General features: G+C 54.8%; 2 protein-coding genes across 5 annotated transcripts in view; both read right to left on the bottom strand.

Annotated features, from left to right (window-relative positions):
• The window catches only part of SETD1A (SET domain containing 1A, histone lysine methyltransferase), a 38,001-nt gene extending 30,126 nt beyond the window's left edge, over window positions 1-7,875 (bottom strand). For 2 of the 4 annotated variants that reach the window (XR_002888022.3, XM_024100683.3), the window contains exons 1-2: window positions 5,598-5,776; window positions 1,903-2,034 (exon numbers count right to left, since the gene is read on the bottom strand). The gene's annotated coding sequence lies outside the window, so the exon portion shown is untranslated. Of the gene's footprint in view, window positions 1-1,902; window positions 2,035-5,597; window positions 5,777-5,832; window positions 6,008-7,639 lie in introns of those variants that run through there. The other 2 variants (XM_065594151.1, XM_065594152.1) reach the window with 2 other exon arrangements.
• A 2,476-nt stretch (window positions 7,876-10,351) lies between these two features.
• ORAI3 (ORAI calcium release-activated calcium modulator 3) lies at window positions 10,352-15,268 on the bottom strand. Its single transcript, XM_005294065.4, has 2 exons — window positions 14,573-15,268; window positions 10,352-12,485 (listed from the first exon to the last, which is right to left on the bottom strand). Exons 1-2 carry the CDS (start codon window positions 14,819-14,821, stop codon window positions 11,988-11,990), a joined length of 747 nt encoding a protein of 248 aa, XP_005294122.1. The 5' UTR covers window positions 14,822-15,268; the 3' UTR covers window positions 10,352-11,987.
• Between the last annotated feature and the right edge of the window lie 5,481 nt (window positions 15,269-20,749).

Below are 20,749 nucleotides of genomic sequence, written 5' to 3'. Positions count from 1 at the left end.
ATGGCTCGCCTGGCACTGAGATGCAGCCACCTCTGGGATGGAACAACTGGATTACAGCTGCACAGTGGAGCTGTATAGGGATGACTTGCCTGGTGCTCAAATGGAGCCATCTCTGGGGTGGGGCAACTGGATAATAGCCAGACCACACAGAGATCTCTTGTCTGGCACTGAATTGCAGCCATCTCTTGGGTAGGGCAGCAGGGTAACAGTGCATAATTTAGGACAGGAAGTATAGAAAAATCCCATGTCCTCATGAAATTGCAAGAGGACCGTTAGGAGGCCAAAATGTAATTAGACACATTGGAATTTGCCCAGGAAAGTCGTGACACACAGAGCTACACCTTCACATGTACCCAAGAACACTGCACACTTTGCAGCCAAAATGGCAGTGGGGCAGAAGATACAAGTGGGATGGGGACAACAGAGTCCTTCGGGTCTATGTCCTCATCTCAACGCATTGGACACCAAGACAGAGTTAATGAGTTATACACACGCTGAGGGGAAGGGTAGAAGTTCAAAAGAACTAGATCACCCTGCTTTTTCCAGGCACGATCAGCCCTGCCCTTATAGCGGCGGTAAAGAGTCAGATACGAATTTAGACGTCAGATCTGGAGACTGAGTGCGCACAGTGTGTATAATCTGGCACTGGCAAGGTAAACCACCCCAATCCCCACAGAGTTTATTGGGGATCTGGTCAGAGATCTGGGTTGTTACCAGCACTCCAAGACTAGAGTAGGGACCATACAAAGAGCAGTGCTTCCGTTTCAATGCGTGCTGCTAGTGGTGCGCCCTGACTTTCATCTGGAACCCCTCAACTCCCTGCTCCACAACCCCCCTAAAGATCAGAATTTTCTGTCGATTTTCTACCTCTCTGGAATTTTGCACTAAAACAGCTCAGCTGTTTTTAATGATACTCTCCCACCCATGTGTATGGATATTAAATATGCCTGGCACTATAATGTCACATCTGTGAGAGCGACCAACTGAGGATTTCCCCTGGAAGGCTGGGGATGGGGCAGGATCCCCCTGGGGTATTTCCCAGAGGTTCAAGGAGCCATCAATACCACCAGGAAATCAAGCAACGCACCCCAGTGCAGCAGATCTGAGCTTCACTAATAGAAACGTTATCATTTATAGTGAGATAGCATGTGGAGAGCCCCATGCAGGACTGGAGGGTCTCTGCCACTGGGCTGGGTGCTGCAATGGCTGGGTGCCCCCCAATGAAGATCATGGACTCCCAGTGCACCAGGTGCCACGCAGACATACAGGGAGAGACAGTCCCTTCCCCAAACCGCTCACAGCCTAAATAGAAAAGGCCAGAACAGAGATGGAAGGCTATTGTCGTGCTGGGCGCCTCAAAGACTCCCACCTTGAGCAAGATCGGGGTTCCCCCATCGTGCTGGGAGCCACACAGATGCTCCCACCCCGATCACATGGGGCATCGCTACATGAATGCAGATGTGCAAACCCAGTCCAGCACTGCAAGATGCCTTCGCAAACAGTGCCTTGTTTGAGTACCATCCTACACAGGACATGCTAGGCACGATCAGACGGGGCAACACCCACTCCTGCCCCTTGGGAAGGAAGGTGTTTGTCTGTGCATCCCCAGGGCAGGCACGGCCTGGGCAGTGGGAGGGAGGGCGGGCACAGGTACAGAAGCCTGATTCCTGCCAGCAGGGGGCAGCACTACCCATACATACACACAAACCCTCAATTCCCTCCAGCAGGAGACAGAGCTACACACCCACAGGGCTCCAATTCCTCCAGCAGGGGACAGTACCACCCACCCACCCTGATTCCCTCAAGCCGGGAGCACTAAAATTCCCCTGACCCCACCAGTGTGCCTCAACCCAGTCCAGAAAATCAAATCCAGTTTGGTAGGAGATAGATATGAAATCGTACCTGTTATGGAAGATTTGTTCGGGGGCTTTTGATAGCAACGAAAGAAGACGTGTGTCTGTAAATGCGGCAGACTTCTTTCCAATGCAACGGGGCAGATGTTTAGTCCATGATGCAGAGTGGGACCTCGAAGAACTGGGAGGGAAGCAAAAGAAATGGAGGTTAAGCCTCAGAGGAATAAAGAGTGATGGGGGGAGGGGGTTATGCAGTGTATTACAGAAGATGCATCCAGAACATACAAACAATGGTGCCCTACTGTGTGAGAGGGGAACTGTACTGAAGACAGGACTCCTGGGTCCTATCCCCAGCTCTGGAAGGGGAGTGAGATCTAGTGGATTAGACCGGGGGGCTGGGAGGCAGGACTCCTGGGTTCAATTCCAAGCTCCTGTATGATATTAGAGTTTCCAACCTACTTGTCTACCAGCAAAAATAAATTTAAAAAAAAATGAAGAGATTCAAAAGACAAAACTGAAACCCAGGTTAAAAGTTATTTCATGATCTGGCATCTGAGACCTGATCGAACCCTCTCAAGCCAGACGCTGAGAAGGGCAGGCTCATAAGGCAGATAAGATAGCACTACGGGATGGGACGGTGATGGGCTGCAGCATGGAACCCTAAAACAGGCCTCTGGCATTAGAGCGCGCCCCAGAGTCTAGCTCTGAATTTTGTAAAGCAGCCGTTTCCAAAGCGAAGGGAGTCACTATCGAAGCCTGGAAGCTGTAAGGCAGGACCCAAGGGTGGCCCCCTTTGATAAGAACAGCTTGCTCTTCTACGGCCCCCTTCATCCAAAAAGCTAACCTAGCCAGCCCCATTACCATCCCTACTTTAGGTGTGAGGAAACAGAGACACAAAGAGGCAAAGCTATGCAGCAGACCAGTGGCAGAGCCAAAAAAGAATCCACGATTCCTGACTCCCGGCCTCTACCCCCTTCCATCATTATAGAGCACACCCACTCCCAGAGCTGGAAACCGGAGTCCAGACTCCGAGCCCCCCTGCTCAACCGACCAGACCCCACTCCCCTCCTAGAACCAGGACAGAACCCAGGACTCACAGTCCCCCCACCTCCAACCACTCTAGTGGCTGCAGCCTCTCCCTACAGGACACCAGATCTCGTGGCTTTGGCGACCAAGCATAGCCAGCCGGGGCATGCCCATGGCAAGAGCCAAAGCAGGGGTAACTGTGCTACCACCACCAAGGGGGTAAATGGAGTCAGCCTGTAGCAGGTACCCAGGAAGAGGGCAGGGGAAGACAGGGGTATTCCATCTGAGCCCACAGGGAGCTGGTGGGGAGTGGGCAGTGCCCAAGGATCACACCCCAGACTGGCATTAAAGCCAAGAAATGAAGGGGACAAAGTCGACTCCTACTTTTACCTTGGTGCCCACTGTGAGCTCCAGGGATGCCACCTGGTATATCTCTCTCCCACCGCCCCCCCCCGAGACCCCCCTCACAGCACTGCCCGTATCCTTAAACCCCAGGGCCCAGGCATCACCCTTGCCCCACGTCCCACCCTGAGCACTCAGCAGCTCCCTCCCACTGGCATAGGCCCTTCCCCAACCCAGCACCACCTAGGGCACCCTCACCCCACAGGCTTTTCCCACTTCAGTGTCGTCGTCCCCCACCACCACCTGCAACAAGCCTTCCCTCAGATCTCCCACCTTGTGTCCCCATCCCCGCCCCCTCAATTCCGCCTCCACCCAACTCCTATGACCTCCCGATCTCCTGCTTCCCTTAGATTCCACCCCCCACCTCTCTGATCCTCTCACCCCAACCCCCTATTAGGGGCCTCAGCTCCCCATCCCGTTCCAATTCTCTCCTCAGCTCCCCCCAGATCTCTACCACTCAGGACCCCTCCCTGGCTCCCCCACCACTTCATCTCCCCCACATTCCCCATCCCAGTTTACCGCTAATCCTTGTCACACTCCCAAAAGCCACCTCAACTCCCCCCCCAAGTCCCCCATTTCCCACACATTCACATGCGCCCTCCGTGCATGCGCGCGCGCACACACACACACACACACACACACAAATCAGCTTCTTCCCCCACAGGTCTCCCAGCTCCCCTCCCCCTGCCTCCCCCCTTCAAGAACTCAGCTCCCTCCCCTTTTTTGAGCCCATCCCCTCAGAACCCCCAAAGACCACCCTCAGCTTCCCCCTCCCTCCCTCCAAGCCCTTCCCCCAAACCCCCACCTTCCACCCCAGAGCCCTCCCTCTCCAGAGGATGCCCAGTCGCCCCAGAGACCTCAGCTCCTCCCTCCCCCCAGTCCTAGAGTGCCTCTTCTCTGAGCCTCCCCCCCACCCAACCAGGGGGCCCCCCAGAGACCTCAGCTCCCCCCTCCCCGCCAGTCCTAGAGTGCCTCTTCTCTGAGCCTCCCTCCCACCCAACCAGGGGGCCCCCCAGAGACCTCAGCTCCCCCCACTCCTAGAGTGCCTCTTCTCTGAGCCTCCCTCCCACCCAACCAGGGGGCCCCCCCAGAGACCTCAGCTCCCCCCACTCCTAGAGTGCCTCTTCTCTGAGCCTCCCCCCCCTCCAACCGGCCCCCCCAGAGACCTCAGCTCCCCCCTCCCCCCACTCCTAGAGTGCCTCTTCTCTGAGCCTCCCCACCCAACCAGGGGGCCCCCCAGAGACCTCAGCTCCCCCCACTCCTAGAGTGCCTCTTCTCTGAGCCTCCCTCCCACCCAACCAGGGGGCCCCCCAGAGACCTCAGCTCCTCCCTCCCCCCAGTCCTAGAGTGCCTCTTCTCTGAGCCTCCCCCCCACCCAACCAGGGGGCCCCCCAGAGACCTCAGCTCCCCCCTCCCCGCCAGTCCTAGAGTGCCTCTTCTCTGAGCCTCCCTCCCACCCAACCAGGGGGCCCCCCAGAGACCTCAGCTCCCCCCACTCCTAGAGTGCCTCTTCTCTGAGCCTCCCTCCCACCCAACCAGGGGGCCCCCCCAGAGACCTCAGCTCCCCCCACTCCTAGAGTGCCTCTTCTCTGAGCCTCCCCCCCCTCCAACCGGCCCCCCCAGAGACCTCAGCTCCCCCCTCCCCCCACTCCTAGAGTGCCTCTTCTCTGAGCCTCCCCACCCAACCAGGGGGCCCCCCAGAGACCTCAGCTCCCCCCACTCCTAGAGTGCCTCTTCTCTGAGCCTCCCTCCCACCCAACCAGGGGGCCCCCCAGAGACCTCAGCTCCTCCCTCCCCCCAGTCCTAGAGTGCCTCTTCTCTGAGCCTCCCCCCCACCCAACCAGGGGGCCCCCCAGAGACCTCAGCTCCCCCCTCCCCGCCAGTCCTAGAGTGCCTCTTCTCTGAGCCTCCCCCCCCTCCAACCGGCCCCCCCCAGAGACCTCAGCTCCCCCCACTCCTAGAGTGCCTCTTCTCTGAGCCTCCCTCCACCCAACCAGGGGGCCCCCCAGAGACCTCAGCTCCTCCCTCCCCCCCCAGTCCTAGAGTGCCTCTTCTCTGACCCCCCCAGAGACCTCAGCTCCTCCCTCCCCCCCACTCAGTCCCAACCCCCCAGCGCTCCCTGCCCCCCACACCAGCATCCTCTCCCACAGCTGCCCCCCCACCTCCCCCCGCCCCCTCAGGGGACCCCTCCCCCCACAGCGCCCAGCCCATCCCCCGGCTGTAACCGTCCCCTCGCGCGCCGCTCCTCACCCGCCGCCCCGCCCCGCCCCCCTCGGCCTCGCGGGGACCCCGCGCGCGCCCCCCCGCCGCGCTCACCTCGCTGCTCCCGGCCCCTCCCCCCCCGCGCGCGCGGCCTCCTCGCTCGGCGAACAGGGGGGGCCCGCTACTGCCGCTGCCGCCGCCGCAGACAGGGAGAGGGGGCGGGGCCAACGGGCGACGTCCCGTCGGCTCGCGCGAGAGTTCCCGCCGGCTCGCTCCCCCCCTCCACTCCCGTCTCCGGCTCTGTGTGTTCGCGTCCGCACTTTCGACGCAGGAAATAGGAACTACTCGCCTCCGCTAGAGGTGGACTCCGGCTGTAAGGCCGTCCTCCTCCCTCTCTCTCGTTCTGTAGTGGGGCGATTATTTTTCTCTCTCACCCCAAGCTCGGGAAAGGTGACGAATCCGCGGAAGAGAAACAGCAGCTAGCCTCACAGAAGGGAAGGAGAGAGGCGCATTTTCGCCGCGGAATGGTCTAAATTTAAATATATTTACATAATGAATCGTAACAGAGCGGAAAGGCAAGAGGAAGAACGTGAGTCGCTCTGATGCACCGCGCTATTTTTTGAAGGGGATAATTGGAGATAGAAGAATTGAATCAGCTCCGGTGAAATCGCAGCTAGTTCCGAGGGGGAATGTAAAACCTCAAAACTTTCGTCATGGGATGGAATAAATCTAAAACATTTAAATAAGTAATTACAACGTTAGTAACATGTAAAATGGGGGAAAATGTCCCCCGGGTCTTATTATTTTTAAAGATGGGGAGAATGGTATGTTCAGAGAACGAATCTGGTCTAGAGAAATCACAGCTAGGGGAGGAGTGTGTTATTTGACTCCAGCACTTTCGCCATAGCTGTGGAATTCATTTAAATAAATCTAAATATTTAATTACAGCAGCATAGAAAAGCCACCAGGAGGCAAATGAGCCCTGTCCCACTCCCACATCGGCTCATAATACTTTTATAGAGGGGAGAATGGGAGAGGCAGGATTGAATCTATTTTGGTGACATCATAGCTTGTTCCTCGGAAAGGAAAGAGGAATTATTCAAACTCTGCACTTTCGCTAAGGGACGGAATATATTAAAATATATTTAAATAATTTATTACACAATTGTAGGAAAGCCAATAAAGGAATGAAATCCCCAATATATCATATCATTTTATATTGGGGAAATAGGAGATTGAGAGATAGTATCTGCTTTGGCGAAATTGTATTTAGTACCAAGGAAGGGAGGGGAAACCTAGTAGTTTATTTGTGACCCGCACTTTCGTCATATGATTAAGTAAATTTGATTAATTTTACATAATTATTTATACCCTAAGAACAGAGCCAATAGGACGAAAGTGACCCCGTCCTCCAAAAAAATCACCATATTATTTGTGCGGAAATAAATGGGAGGTTCAAGTATTTAATCTGCTTTGGCAAAATGTCAGCTAGTTCCATAGAAGGGAGGGTGGGAAAAGGGAGTCGGTTATTCATACCTTGCACTTTCACTATGAAATAAAAGAAATTTAAATATATTAAAGTAACGAATTACAATGCTAGAGCAGAATCAGAGGGAGGCAAATGAGTCCACTGATTATATATTATTATTTAAAAGGGAGTAATTGGATATCACAGGATTGAATCTGCACAGGAGAAATCACAGCGAGTTCCAATGGCTAGGAGGAATCCTAGGGGATTGATTGGGCTACCGCACTTTTGCCACGGGGTGCAACAAATTACGATACATTCAAATAAATAACTTCCTCCCTTTAAAAGGTTACGAGTAGGAGAGGAATCAGCTCCTGAATTAACATAATATAATTATTTAATTTTAAGGGTTATGCCGAACCTGTTAAAGCCAACTACAGCTGGAGCCAAGTAGAGATGAGAGGAAGAACAGGAAAAAACGACTCTCTCATCTGCTGCCAGCACTTTCGTCACAGGGTAGAAAAACCATTAAATATATTAATTAAGTTAAACAACATCAGAGAGCAGAAATTCAACTACTACTTCAAAAACTTTTTTTTTTTTTTAGGCCATGGGTAAATTGTGTGGAATCTACACAGCTAATCCATCCCTTTCCCCTAAGGAAGGCAATAAAAAAAAAGTGACTCACCTTCAGCATTTTCTTCATTGTGGAAAAGGTCAATAAATTGAAATAAATCTAAGTAATTAATAAAACCATCCAAAATCTCATGAGACCCCCCAAATAAAATGCTAATTCACCAAGGCTGATTTTTGTCATGTACTTGAGGAGAAGAGGCAGTCTGTTGAATCTGCTAGTGCCCTTCCATAGGCTCAATTACAACCTCCTGAGACCTATCTTGTGCCCTCCGGGACCAATTTTGCATCCTCTGACCTATCTTTTGATAGCTGGAAGTACTTTCAAAACAATTAATTACCACAGATTCTCCCTATTTTTTTAAATCAGCCCCAGCCATTCACATTTAGAGGAGGAGGAGGCCTTTGATTACAAATGGTTCAATATATTTCCATATGTAGTTTTCACAAGTGTTGAATCTACTGTCCTCAATGCTCACACCTGTTGTAGCATTGCCACAAGGAGTAAACACAGTGTTGAATGCAAGGAGATGTTCGAGGTGCCCCCAGCTAGTCTCCTCCTTAATGTACATGTTATACCAGTCTCCCTTGACACCCACCAGCAAGCCACATTCTGAGTCCTGCCCATCTTTATTTAGCGGGTGGGGTAATAAACCCATTGTACCCAAGATCTGCCACCAATGGGCATATTAACATTGCACAGGGACAATAAGCAGATAGCACCCACAGATGCCCTGCCCCCCAGCAGATTCAACCACATTGGGGTGGGACATGTATAAATGAGTCTTGTTACCACATAAAGGTGGATGGAGCATAGATGGAGAAGGCCATGCCTACTTGTTAACAAAAGTGACCCTCCTAACCAGCCGCTGACCCTGGTGTAGCGATAAAGGCCACTTAGTGGTCTTTGTCCTTTACTAATCTCCCTATTTAACTCAAACACCTGCCAACCACTGGTGAGAAAAGTTTGTTATGTGAAATACCCAACATGGTTTCAATTTAAGGCTGTGACAGCCCTGATCCACCTCTCTGGGGACTCCTAGGAGACTCCCAGCCAACAGACATAGGCAAAGTACTGTTTGTTCCAAGACTAAAGTGACATGAATTACAAAACTCCTTCAGGGCTTATGTATGCAGAGGAAAGCAGAAAAAAAAAAAAAAGAGAGAGACAAACATAGGGTGACCAGATAGCAAATGCGAAAAATCAGGACAAGGGTGGGGGGGATAGCTCAGTGGTTTGAGCACTGGCCTGCTAACCCCAGGGTTGTGAGTTCAATCCTTGAGGGGGCCATTTAGGGAACTGGGGTAAAAAAAAGTCTGCGGATTGGCCCTGCTTTGAGCAGGAGGTTGGACTAGGTGACCTTCTGAGGTCCCTTCCAACCCTGATATTCTAATAGGCACCTGTATAAGAAAAAGTCCCAAACATCAGGACTGTCTCTATAAAATCAGGACATCTGGTCACCCTACACAAACCCATTGTGACGGTCATTCTTGTGGTGAAGACACCAGACAGAGTCTGGACAGCTAGGTTCTATGCCCATCTCCACCACAGCCTCCCTCGGGGACTTTGAGCCAATCACTGAATCTCTCTGGGCCTCAGCTTCCCCATCTGAAGTGGGAAGAATGATCCTACCTTGATCTATTTAGAACACGAGCTCTCTGGGACAGGGATCCTGACCTCAGTCAGGGCCCGTAGGAAACATGGCGCGACAGAGAATGAGATGAAGTAGAAATAACTAATAGCAACACTGCATTTGATTTTCCTTGTTGCAGGTCACCTCAACAATCCCCTGGTGTAAATGGCTCACTTCCCCCACCAGAGGGCAGCAGTCACCCAGATATTTCAGACGTAGCTTAAAACTAGCTTGCTACCTACAAACTTTTCTGTCCTTTGGGGTTACCTCTGGCCCTGAGCCAGCCGGTTCCCAGCCAGAGGCTAGGATGGGAGCTGGCATCCCCTAGAGGGGAAAGGCCCCATGCCCATTCCTCACCCCCTGGGGCCAGATGGGAGCTGGGGCCCCTACAAGGGAAAGGGCCCGCATCCCATTCCCCAGCTAAAGTTTCACACTGAACAGCTATTAATTCATTTTCTCCACCCCAGACTAGTCCAGACCTGAGTTCAGCCCTGGGGGTTTCGGTTCATGGCGTCCCTAAAACCAGGCACACACCCTAAACCTGCCCCTCCCTGAGTCTCACCAACACCCCCTTGCTGGGAAAGGCTGGGCCTGGAGTAGCTAGGAGCACCCCCCACCGCCAGCGCTCCTGCCCTGCTCCCCACAGTGCCCCCTGCTGGGCGAGGCTGGGATGGCAACATCCACTCCTATCCTATGCCAGGCTCATTGCAGCCTGTGGCAGAGGCAGCCTGGCCCTTCAGGCTCCATTTCCCGGGCTCCCCTCTTGCTCTGGCCCTGGGCCCAGCTTCCCCGCTCCCTCTTTGGCCAGCAGTGTCTGCTTCCAGGCAGGGTAAATGTTTATTCTGAATCGGGGACAGGGGGCATCAACAGAGTCTGTCCCAACTCAGGGCTCAGCCTGCTGTGGGGTGGGGGAGATGTGGGCTCCCCCTGCGAGAACCCAATAACCCCCACCCCCATCCTAGATGGAGAGAGAGAACCCAGGAGTCCTGGCTCCCAGCCCCTCTCGTGGAGGGAGTTGGGGCCATGCATGTGGGTCCAGCTGTTAGTCAGAGACCGCTTTGCCACCAGAGAACCACCTGCATCTACAATCGCCCCAGGGCTGCCCCTGCAAATAACTGTCCCCAGCCGGGCCCTTTGCCAAAGACAATCGTTTATTTACAAACTGCAAAAAAATGACAGGCACAAAAAGACCAGAAAATCCACCAGCAGACCCCAGGGGGCTGGAGCCAGCCACAATCCTTGGTGCGGGATCGAACTGTCGGCATCAGAGGGGCCAGGCACCCCCCTGCTCTGACCACTAGACCCCACTCCCCTCCAAGCACCAGGCTGCTGGTGATTATAAGGCACTGCAGTATGGCTGTGAATTGCTCTGCAGACGTTAATAATGTCTCTGGCTCTCTTGCAAAAGGTTCTGTCCTTCCAGCTAAACCACACATTTCTGCTCGCCACCCTGCAGGGCAGAGTACACAATATTATAGGCCCTACAACTAAGCACTGGCAGTTTGTTTCCATTAAGCTACTTGCCTGCACATTGGCTGAATGTGTGACAACATATTATAGGCCCTACCCAAAAAAAAAACCGACCACTGGCTGGCTGTTTCAGTTAAGCAGCTGGCTGGACCTGCAACACCACATTATTACAGGTCCTACCAAAAACACTGATTCGGCAAGCAAGATGGGCTCCCCTCCCATCCGCAATCAATGCCACATATCGTAGGTCCTACAAAAATATAGTCTGTTTTGCTCTGCTTAAGTACCTGTTCCTGCTTGATAGAAGCCAAGCACAAGACATTATAGGTCTGACAGAACTGGCTTTTGTTTTGGTTTAGCAAGGGGTGTTGTCCTCTGCTGGGACAGGGTATGGACCATATTATCAGAGGGCCTACATTAATGCTAGCTACTGTTTTGTTCTCTGCAGTGGAGCTCTGACCGTAGTTAGAGAGCAAAGGTCGCTATATCAGCTAGTCAGTCATTAATTTTATTTAATGACCAGTGGGGAAGAGGACACAGGGCACTGGCACCGATCCAGCCCCAGGGAGAGGGACTGGCTGGCTTAGAGGGACACGGGGCCTTGCCCTCCAGGACAGGGCTGGGGGGTTGGTAGGACATGAGTTGACTGGCTCTCAGCCCAGGGACAAGCGCCCCGCTCCCATAGCCGCCAAAGGCTGGAGAGGCCGTTGATGCCTCAGCGCTGCCCCCTAGTGGGGGATCTCGGCAACGTGGCTGAGAATAAACTCCCCCCACCCCCCATCTACCCCAGCTCCGGGACCGCTGTACCCGAATGGTGGCTGAGCCCCAGATCTGTGCGTATGCCCCACTGCAGACCCCAGCTTGGCCGTATCTGTGTCTACACTTTCCCCCGATCTGTACCTGTGTGCCCCACACAGCACCCCCCACCCCCCAGGACGAGCCGCTGGCTGGGCGTCATTACCACAGCCTCAGCAGGGGAAGCATGGCCGGGAAGGAGAGGGGACGGGGAGCGATTCTCCTGGGCAGTGCCTGGTCAGGCCGGACAAACCAGCCCCACTTCCCCCACGGCTGAGGTGGCGAGGGACGGAAAACCCAGCCCGAAAGCAGCAGAGGCAGGAGGAGGAGACGGCTGGGAACGACCCCAGCTGTGGATTAGCCCCCAGCCAGCAGCTGTCTCTCCTGTCCGGCTCAAGCAGCCTCCGCTTGGGGGAGCCGCCAACGTCTTCTGGCCATCCCCGGGGCAGCCGGGGGAACCGGCCAGCTCCAGGCACCCCCTGCGGTCAGGAGCCGGATCCGGCCTCACACAGTTTGCACCGCGGTAGCCTCTCCGTCCAGCTGGTACTTAATCTTGCTGAGTTCCTCCAGCTCCTGCTGGTGCCGGTCGGTCTTGTGGCTCACCAGCGAGCGATAGAAGTGGAGGGCGAACACCACGAACACCACCCCCACCGGCACCATGATGACGGTGGAGGCCACAGCGGCGTCCCAGCCGCCGCCGGCCACGGGCATGAACTTGACCCAGCAGATGAGCACCACCTCGGTGAGGAAGAGGAAGATGCCCAGGGCGGTGGAGAAGCCCCAGGCCAGCTCGATGTAGCGGTGCATGCGCTCGTGGGGCGACTCGTTGACCGAGTTGAGGTTGTGGATGTTGCTGACGGCCTCGATGTTAGGCAGGATGCAGGTGCTGACCATGAGGGCAAAGAGGTGCACGGCCACCAGCACCGTCGTGCAGGCACTGAAGGCGATCAGCAGCCCCGGTGGGTAGTCATAGTCCTCCAGCTGCACCTCCACCATCGCCACCTGCAGGGGGCGCCGGAGACACCGTCAGCTCCACTCCTGGCTCGTGTGAGGTCCCATTCCCCACCCCCCTGAGCCAGCCAGTCCCCACCCAGGGCCCAGATCAGAGCCAGCGCCCCCTAGAGGGGAAAGGCCCCAGGTCCCATTCCCCACCCCCCTGAGCCAGCCAGTCCTCACCCTGGGCCCAGATCAGAGCCAGCGCCCCCTAGAGGGGAAAGGCCCCAGGTCCCATTCCCCATCCCCTGAGCCAGCCAGTCCCCGCCCTGGGCCCAGATCAGAGCCAGCGCCCCCTAGAGGGGAAAGGCCCCAGGTCCCATTCCCCATCCCCTGAGCCAGCCAGTCCCCACACTGGGCCCAGATCCAAGCCAGCGCTCCCTAGAGGGGAAAGGCCCTGTGTCCCCTCCCCCACTCCTTTAACACATCACAGCTGGAGCCAAATTCCTTTCCCACTGCTCTGGGGTGCAGGGCGGGCTCAGCAAACACCAAATATTTCCCCAGCTCTGACAGCTCAGTCACTGTGTTTAAGGCAGTCTCAGACAGGGGAACGGAGGCAGGAGGGCAGCATACTAAAGCTTGCGTTTAACCCTTGTGGCAGGGGTGGGGTGGGGGGGCTCGGAGTGCTGCGGAGAGTGGGGGGCTTGGCAGGGGGCACAAAGTGGGTCTCAGAGCCTGGCCCAGCTCAGGGGCACTGGGCAAAGCAGGGCCAGGGAGAAGAGGCGGGGTCACATTCATGGGGCAGCGCCAGAGGGCCTGAAGAAGACATTGCCAGGAATTAAGCCCAAGAGGGGGGGCAGTGGGCAGGGGTAAGGGATCCGCCATCCTGGGCCCTTCATCCTGGCCCCCAGAAGGGAAGGGGGCAGTTAACCCTCACAGTGCCAGAGGGGTCACAACTCCAGATTGATCTAACCCCACCCCAGGGCAAGAAGGGAGTAATTAGGAAGCCAGAACACGGGACCGGGGAGCCAGGACTCCTGGGTTCGATCCCCGACTCTGGGAGAGGGGTTGTGTGGGCAGCGCTGCCCCCTACTAGAGGGGATCAGGAGCACGGGTGTTTCCCAGACTGGGGGCTGGGCACAGGCTGGCACGGCTGGGAATTGGCAGTCAGGCCTCCTCAATCTAATTAACAGGGTCAGAGCAACGGGCCAACAAACCAACACCCACACCCAGGGGGCTGGATAAGAGCTGGTGCCCCCTAGAGGGGAGAGGCTCCAGACCCCATCCCCAGGCTGCAGCAGTAGGTTCCATCCTAATCAGTTGCTGCGGTTACAGGAGTGAGATCATCCCCAGGGCTGGAATTTCGCCTGGGGATGGGTGGAAGCAAAATTATCTTCCCAGAGAGACAGGAGGGCCTTGAAGGGGAAAGATCAGGGGCACCGGCAGAGCGGGGGGCGGGGGCAGAGCTGGGCTGGCAGGGGACTGTGGGTCAGGAGTGAGGGGCACCGGCAGAGCTGGGGGGGCAGGAAGAGAGGTCTTATCTTGTTGCCAGGTTTGAGACAGTGTCACATCCGCTGGCACATGCCACTGCCCTGGGGCCAATTAACCACAATCAACACGTGGGCAGTGGCCACAACTCTGGCCTTGAGGGGAAGGAAAGGAGGTTACCGGTTACCAGGCTAGCTGGAGGAGGAGGGGTAGATGTGGGCCTGTGAGACAGTCCTCCTGGCCCCCCCGCTCTAACCACTGGACCCCACTCCCCTGCCAGAGCCAGGGATGGAACCCAGGAGTCCTGGTTCCATGTCCTCAGTGAATTATTCCCCAGCCCTGGGGCTGGGCCCTACCCTGGGTACTAAACTCTAGTAAGGGATGTAGATTAGAGGGGCTTCCTAACTGCCCTGACCCCCCAACACCGCTATAGCGAATCAGAACTCCTGGGTTCCATGCCCAGCTGTGGGAGGGCAGTGGGGTCCAGTGGTTAGAGCAGGTGAGGTGGGGGGCTAGGTGCCCCGATGCCTGGGTTCTATCTCTGGGGAGGGAAGGGGAGTCAGAGCAGGGAGGGGCTGGGAGCCAGGACTCCTGGGTTCTCTCCCCAGCTCTGGGAGGGAAGTGGGGCCTAGTGGGTGCTGGGCACCCGGACGCCGGGGTCCGCTCACCATGGCGAAGCCGGAGAGCAGGGCTGAGGTGCGACTCGAGGCCTTGAGCTTAGCCCGGCTGAGGTAGAGACGCCGCCAGTTGAGGGCGTGCAGCGAGTGCTGGTTGGCACCCATCAGCTCCAGGTAGCTGTGCCGCACAAACTCCCGGTAGGTGGGGGAGACCCCCAGTGTGTCCGCCGCCTCCGGGTTCAGGGGCTCCCGCTCCCCCTCGCCTCCCAGCTCCCCCTCGGCACCCCCGCCGGCCTGCATCGGGACCGGGCGGTAAGATCCGCCGCTTGGCGGGGAGAGGAGACCTAGGCAATGGGGGCGGGGAGAGAGGTGCAATGGGGGGGGCAGACAATGGGGGGGTAGGCAGACTGCGGGGGAGGTCACAGATCGCCCAGGGCCAATGAGGGGAGGGTAGTATCCAGGGGAAGGCACAGGGGGCTGGGAGACCTCAGGCAGGGGAGGGGAAATGGGGGACCAGGATGCCCTGGTCAAGGAAGGGGGAACCCGTGGGGGGATGGGACGGGAGAGACCTCCAGGGGCAGGGATCACACAGGGGAGGGGCAACCAGAGAGCCCAGGGTGTGGGGGAGGGAATCTGAGGGAAAGGGGATGGAGGGGCTGTCTAAGGGGAAGGTGGGGGGGAGTTTGGGAGGGGGGCAGAGGAAGAGGAGGGGTGGGGGTAGGGAGCTGTACCAGGAAGCAGAGGGAAAGGAGTAGGGGAAGTGCCGGGGGGGGGCGCTGTCCCAGGAAGGGGGGAGCAGAGGGAAGTGCGGGGGGGGGCGCTGTCCCGAGGGGGGGGGAGAGCAGAGGGAAGTGCGGGGGGGGGGCGCTGTCCCGAGGGGGGGGGAGAGCAGAGGGAAGTGCGGGGGGGGGGCGCTGTCCCGAGGGGGGGGGGAGAGCAGAGGGAAGTGCGGGGGGGGGGGCGCTGTCTCGAGGGGGGGGCAGAGGGAAGTGCGGGGGAGGGGGCGCTGTCCCGAGGGGGGGGGGAAGCAGAGGAAAGTGCGGGGGGGGGCTGTCCCGAGGGGGGGGGGAAGCAGAGGAAAGTGCGGGGGGGGGCGCTGTCTCGAGGGGGGGCAGAGGGAAGTGCGGGGGGGGGCGCAGAGGGAAGGGCCCGCGGGGTCCCTGTCCCGGGAAGCCCAAGGGGGAAGTGCGGGGGGGGAGCGCTGTCCGGGGGGGGGAGCAGAGGGAAGTGCGGGGGGGGGAGAGGGAAGGGCCCGGGGGTCCCGAGGAAGCGGGGCTAGAACCTGCGGAGCTCGCAGCGGATGCCCGGGTGCGCGGCTCCGGCAGCCGCGGCGGGGGAAGGGCCGGGCGGGGCGGGGCGGGAGCAGCCGGGCTGGGCTCTCCCGTCCCGGGCGGAGTTTTTAAAGGGGAAGCGGCCGCCGGAGGGGGGAGGGGCGGGAGGAGGCGGAGCTTCCGCTGGGGACACCCCGCCCTCCCCCGCGCCGAGCGCCCCCCCGCACCCAGCACCGGCCAAGGGTCCGAGGGAGAGATAAAGGAGCTGCGTGGGGGGCAGGGTTATCGATAGGGGGGGATGGATGGATAGAGGGGTGGGTACATAAGGAGGTGGGTGGGTATATACGGGGGTGGATGGATGCAGGGATTTCCCTACACACACACCCGAATTTCCCCAACACTCCCCCCCCCCCAGTTTTGTGGACTAGTTACATGCAGTTTTGCCAATGTAGTGATTGTTTGGAAATTTGAATTGAAATTGAAACATTAATACACACTTCAAAAGCATGTGTATGATAAAATACGTGTATCTGAAAAAGGATCATGGATTTAAGAATGCTGGAGACACAACACAATTCATGCGAACACACATGGCTGTGGCATCCTACTTTCTAGTTAAGCAAGAGATACCACACACTACAAACTGGAGGCCAATGTTAAGTGCATTGTCACTTGTTCATCCTGAAGTTGAACACTGGTTCCGAACAAGACCAGCAAATGCTCACTATCTGTCTTCAGTTAAATGCTTGTCTATTGGACCCCAAACAGATGGCTGCTTGTGCATTTGATGGAGCTGCAAACTTCTCTGGAAGACATGGTGGAGTACAGGCTTAGCTCAGAGAAAAGTGTAACCCTAATCTCTCCTATACACACTGCAGAGGCCATCTACTCCACCTAGCGCTAGTACGAGCTGCAGACTCTTCAAAAGGCATTTAAAAAGCTATAAATTTAATGTCTTCCTTATATTCTTTTTTCAGCAAGAGTCCAAAAAGACTGAATATCTTGGAAAATAGAGAAGATACGCTGGGACTGAAGTTCAAATTAGTCCAAGCTAGGAAAACCCGCTGGCTTTCTCATGAGCGATCCTTGGCTGTTGTCTTAAAATGACTCCAGCCGTTATTACTGGCTTTGAAAAGTATCTACCAAGATGGGATGGATCTAAGGAGTGAGGCTGGTGGATTCCTTTTGCTACTACGTTCAGAGAAGACTATTGCCGTTCTCTCTCTCTCGTAAGTCTACTGTGGAAACCACTTGGGTCATTACACAAGGCCATCCAGGCATCTGCTACAACAGTAGGAGATCTTTGTCCAGCAATAGAAGCTACATTTGGATCAATCCGAGAGCTATCCATTGAAAACGTACTGGGAGAAGCAAAGACTTCAGTCCAGAAGTTGACTAATGAAGGCATTTATACTGAATCCTTAAGTGAAGAGGACAAGAAGTGTTTGTTAAGACAACTGAAAAAGTACAGACTTGATTCTTAAAACTCTACAACTGCAACTTCTAGATTCTACTCAACGTCTACGTAGCTTTTACAGATTCCTGTCTTATAAAACATCGACAGTTGAGTGGAGTGAGGCACTACCAGCAATGGGGCTGCCATGTGCTCAGGACAGAATAGAGAATTTGAACACGGAGTGGAATATCATATGACGAATGAATGAAGATTTGACTTCAACTTCTTTTTTATCATCACTAGTGGCTCGACCCGATCTCTGTGCTCTGTTTCCTGGGATGAAAGAAGTAGGAATTCGTCTCTTGCTACTCCCAGTCACAACAGCTACAGTTGAGCGTTCTTTTCTGTCATTGAATAGAATTTTGTCTTCTGAAAGAAGTCGCCTTCTGCCTAATCATGTGAATGAACTAACGAGCATCTCAATTGAAGGAATTGAAGTACCGGACACCTGAGACGCCACCAAAGATGAACGCATTGCTTTCAAGAAGTTCATTAACAGAGTTGTGCAAAATTATAACAAGAAACCAAGAAGGATGTAGATGTCGTGATTCATAGAAGGCTTGAGTAGCCAACTTTAATTTGTGTGATGATTTTAAAACATGAGTTCTAATAAAATGGTCATGAAACATTTTTCAGTTTTTACTGTGGTGCCATACAGCCAACCTTCACCCTCACAGTCTCATCCCTCATCGACCCTGACTCCCCCACCCTGTAAATTCAAATATCCCTCCCCCCCATTTCAATTCCTGGGAAAAACACTGGATGGATGGATAGATGGGTGGGTAGATGGGAGGTGGGTGGGTACATTAGGTGGTGGGTGGGTATGTACAGGGAGTGGATGGATGGATAGGTGGGTGGGTAGATAAGGAGGGGGGTGGATATGTACAGGAGGTGGATGGATGGATAGATGGGTGGGTAGATGAGAGGTGGGTGGGTACATAAGGGGGTAGGTGGGTATGTACGGGGGGGATGGATGGATAGATGGGTGGGTAGATAAGGAGGGGGGTGGGTATGTACAGGGGGTGGGTAGATGAGAGTTGGGGGTACATAAGGAGGGGGTGGGTAAGTACGGAGGGTGGATGGATGGATAGGTGGGTGGATAGATGAGAGGTAGGTGGGTACATAAGGAGGTAGGTGGGTATGTACGGAGGGTGGATGAATGGGTGGGTAGATGAGAGGTGGGTGGGTACATAAGGATGGGGGTGGGTATGTACAGGGGGTGGGTAGATGAGAGTTGGGGATATATAAGGAGGGGGTGGGTATGTACGGAGGGTGGATGGATGGATAGATGGGTGGGTAGATGGGAGGTGGGTGGGTATGTACGGAGGGTGGATGGATGGGTGGGTAGATGAGAGGTGGGTGGGTACATAAGGAGGGGGTGGGTATGTACAGGGGGGTGGGTAGATGAGAGTTGGGGGTATATAAGGAGGGGTGGGTATGTACGGAGGGTGGATGGATGGATAGATGGGTGGGTAGATGGGAGGTGGGTGGGTATGTACGGAGGGTGGATGGATGGGTGGGTAGATGAGAGGTGGGTGGGTACATAAGGAGGGGGGTGGGTATGTACAGGGGGTGGGTAGATGAGAGTTTTGGGGGTATATAAGGAGGGGTGGGTATGTACGGAGGGTGGATGGATGGATAGATGGGTGGATAGATGAGAGTAGGGGGGATATATAAGAGGGGGGGTGATGCTCTGTACCTCTGGGCGACACCCTGCACCCCCATGTTCATATTTGTACAATGATTGTGTGGTATCCAATGCAAAGTCTGTCACGGCGGGTGTCTTCAGAAGGCTCGTATGCTCTGTGCATGGTTGTTATAGTGATGTTATAGGTTGTAATTTCATGTATATTGTTATGAGGCTGAAAATGTGTCCTCATGGCTTAAAACAAGCCCAGGCAAAACCCTCCAGGAGCAGAGGGACAGTTCACACCTCATCAGGGCACATATGGGACAAACCCAGCCCAGCCTCACAGAAACAAAGGACACTGGCCTAGGCAGCAACAAAGGATGTATTGGACTCTCGAGTGAGTCACCCCCCTTCCTTTGGGTCCATTTGGGACGGCGATGAGGTAATGCTCACCTGACTCTGAATGGGGGGGGACAAAGCCAAGAGGGAAGAAAGGACATGATAAAAGTGAGAGACGTTTGATAGGCTCTTCCTCTCTCTTCCACCTCCATCTACAGAAATCACCACCAAGCAACTGAAGCGCTGATCAAAGGGGAGAGCCTGGCTGAAGAGCAACCAGCCAGCCTGGGGTGAGAAGCATCTAAGTTTGCAAGGACACCGAAAGTGTTAAGATCAGCTTAGAATGTGTTTTGCTTTTATTTCATTTGACAAAATCCAACTTCTTGTGCTTTGACTTATAATCCCTTAAAATCCATCTTTTGTAGTTAATACATTTGTTTGTTTATTCTACCTGAAGCAGTGCGTTTGGTTTGAAGCATGTCAGAGACCCCCCCTTGGGATAACAAGGCTGTACATATCAATTTCTTTGTTAAATTGACAAACACATATAAGATTGCAGTGTCCAGTGGGCATAACTGGACATTGCAAGATGGAGGTTCCTAGGGTTGTGTCTGGGACTGGAGATATTGGCTAGTGTCATTTGGTTGCACAATCCAAGGAGCAGTTTACATGCCAGAGGCTGTGCGTGAACAGCCCAGGAGTGGGGTTCTCACACCAGAGCAGGGTAAGGCTGGAATCCAGAGTCAAGCATTGGAGTGACCGAGCAGATCCCCGGTCCGGATAACACCAGAGGGGAACGTCATAGTGGCACAGTGAGCAGGGTCTATGTACGCCTTGTTACTCCAAGTGGAGTTCACCCTTTAAGCACTGTATCAGAGGGGTAGCCGTGTTGGTCTGGATCTGTAAAAAGCAACAGAGAGTCCTGTGGCACCTTTAAGACTAACAGATGTATTGGAGCCTAAGCTTTCGTGGGTGAATACCCACTTCGTCAGACGTAACATCTGTTAGTCTTAAAGGTGCCACAAGACTCTCTTTACTTTAAGCACCGATATTTGTGATTTTAAGTGAGTCTTAAGTGCCGTGGCTAAGGGCAGTCAGGAGGAGGTCCCAGGTTTGTTATTTTCTGTTTGCTTATTTTGGGAAAGGGAAGTAGGAACAGAAAACAGGAAACTGAGTGAAAGCAGTGACGCGATTGTGAAGTTGGAGTTTTTTGGGCAGCAGGCTGCAGAAAAGGAGAGGGACCACCAGAGATTATTGCAACTGAAAGAACTGGAGATAAAAGAAAAAAGAGAGAGAGAAGAAAGAGAGAGAGAGAAAACACCAACTGGACCTACTAGAGAAGCAGAACCAGAGGCCTCCAACCCCAACGACTCCCATCACTCCAAAACTCCACAAGTGGGAACACTTATGTCCCACACAGAGTGAGGAGGACGATATTGCTGAATATCTGACCACCTTCAAGAGCCTGTGTGTCATACATGAAATCCCCGATGATAAGAGAGTTCCTACCCTGGTTGCAAAATGAACTGATA

This window comes from Chrysemys picta, chromosome 4 (assembly GCF_011386835.1).
Source record: "Chrysemys picta bellii isolate R12L10 chromosome 4, ASM1138683v2, whole genome shotgun sequence".
NCBI lineage: Eukaryota > Metazoa > Chordata > Testudines > Emydidae > Chrysemys > Chrysemys picta.
The sequence above is the reverse complement of the archived record's forward strand: the minus strand, read 5'-3'. Positions and strand labels throughout refer to the sequence as shown.

What these genes read in the sequence shown, in the direction of transcription:
- ORAI3 (XM_005294065.4), bottom strand. Translation starts at nt 14,821, where the DNA reads ATGCAGGCCGGCGGGGGTGCCGAGGGGGAGCTGGGAGGCGAGGGGGAG. An exon ending in TGCTCTCCGGCTTCGCCATG is followed by an intron (nt 12,486 to 14,572) that starts GTGAGCGGACCC and finishes CGCCCCCTGCAG; the next exon opens with GTGGCGATGGTGGAGGTGCA.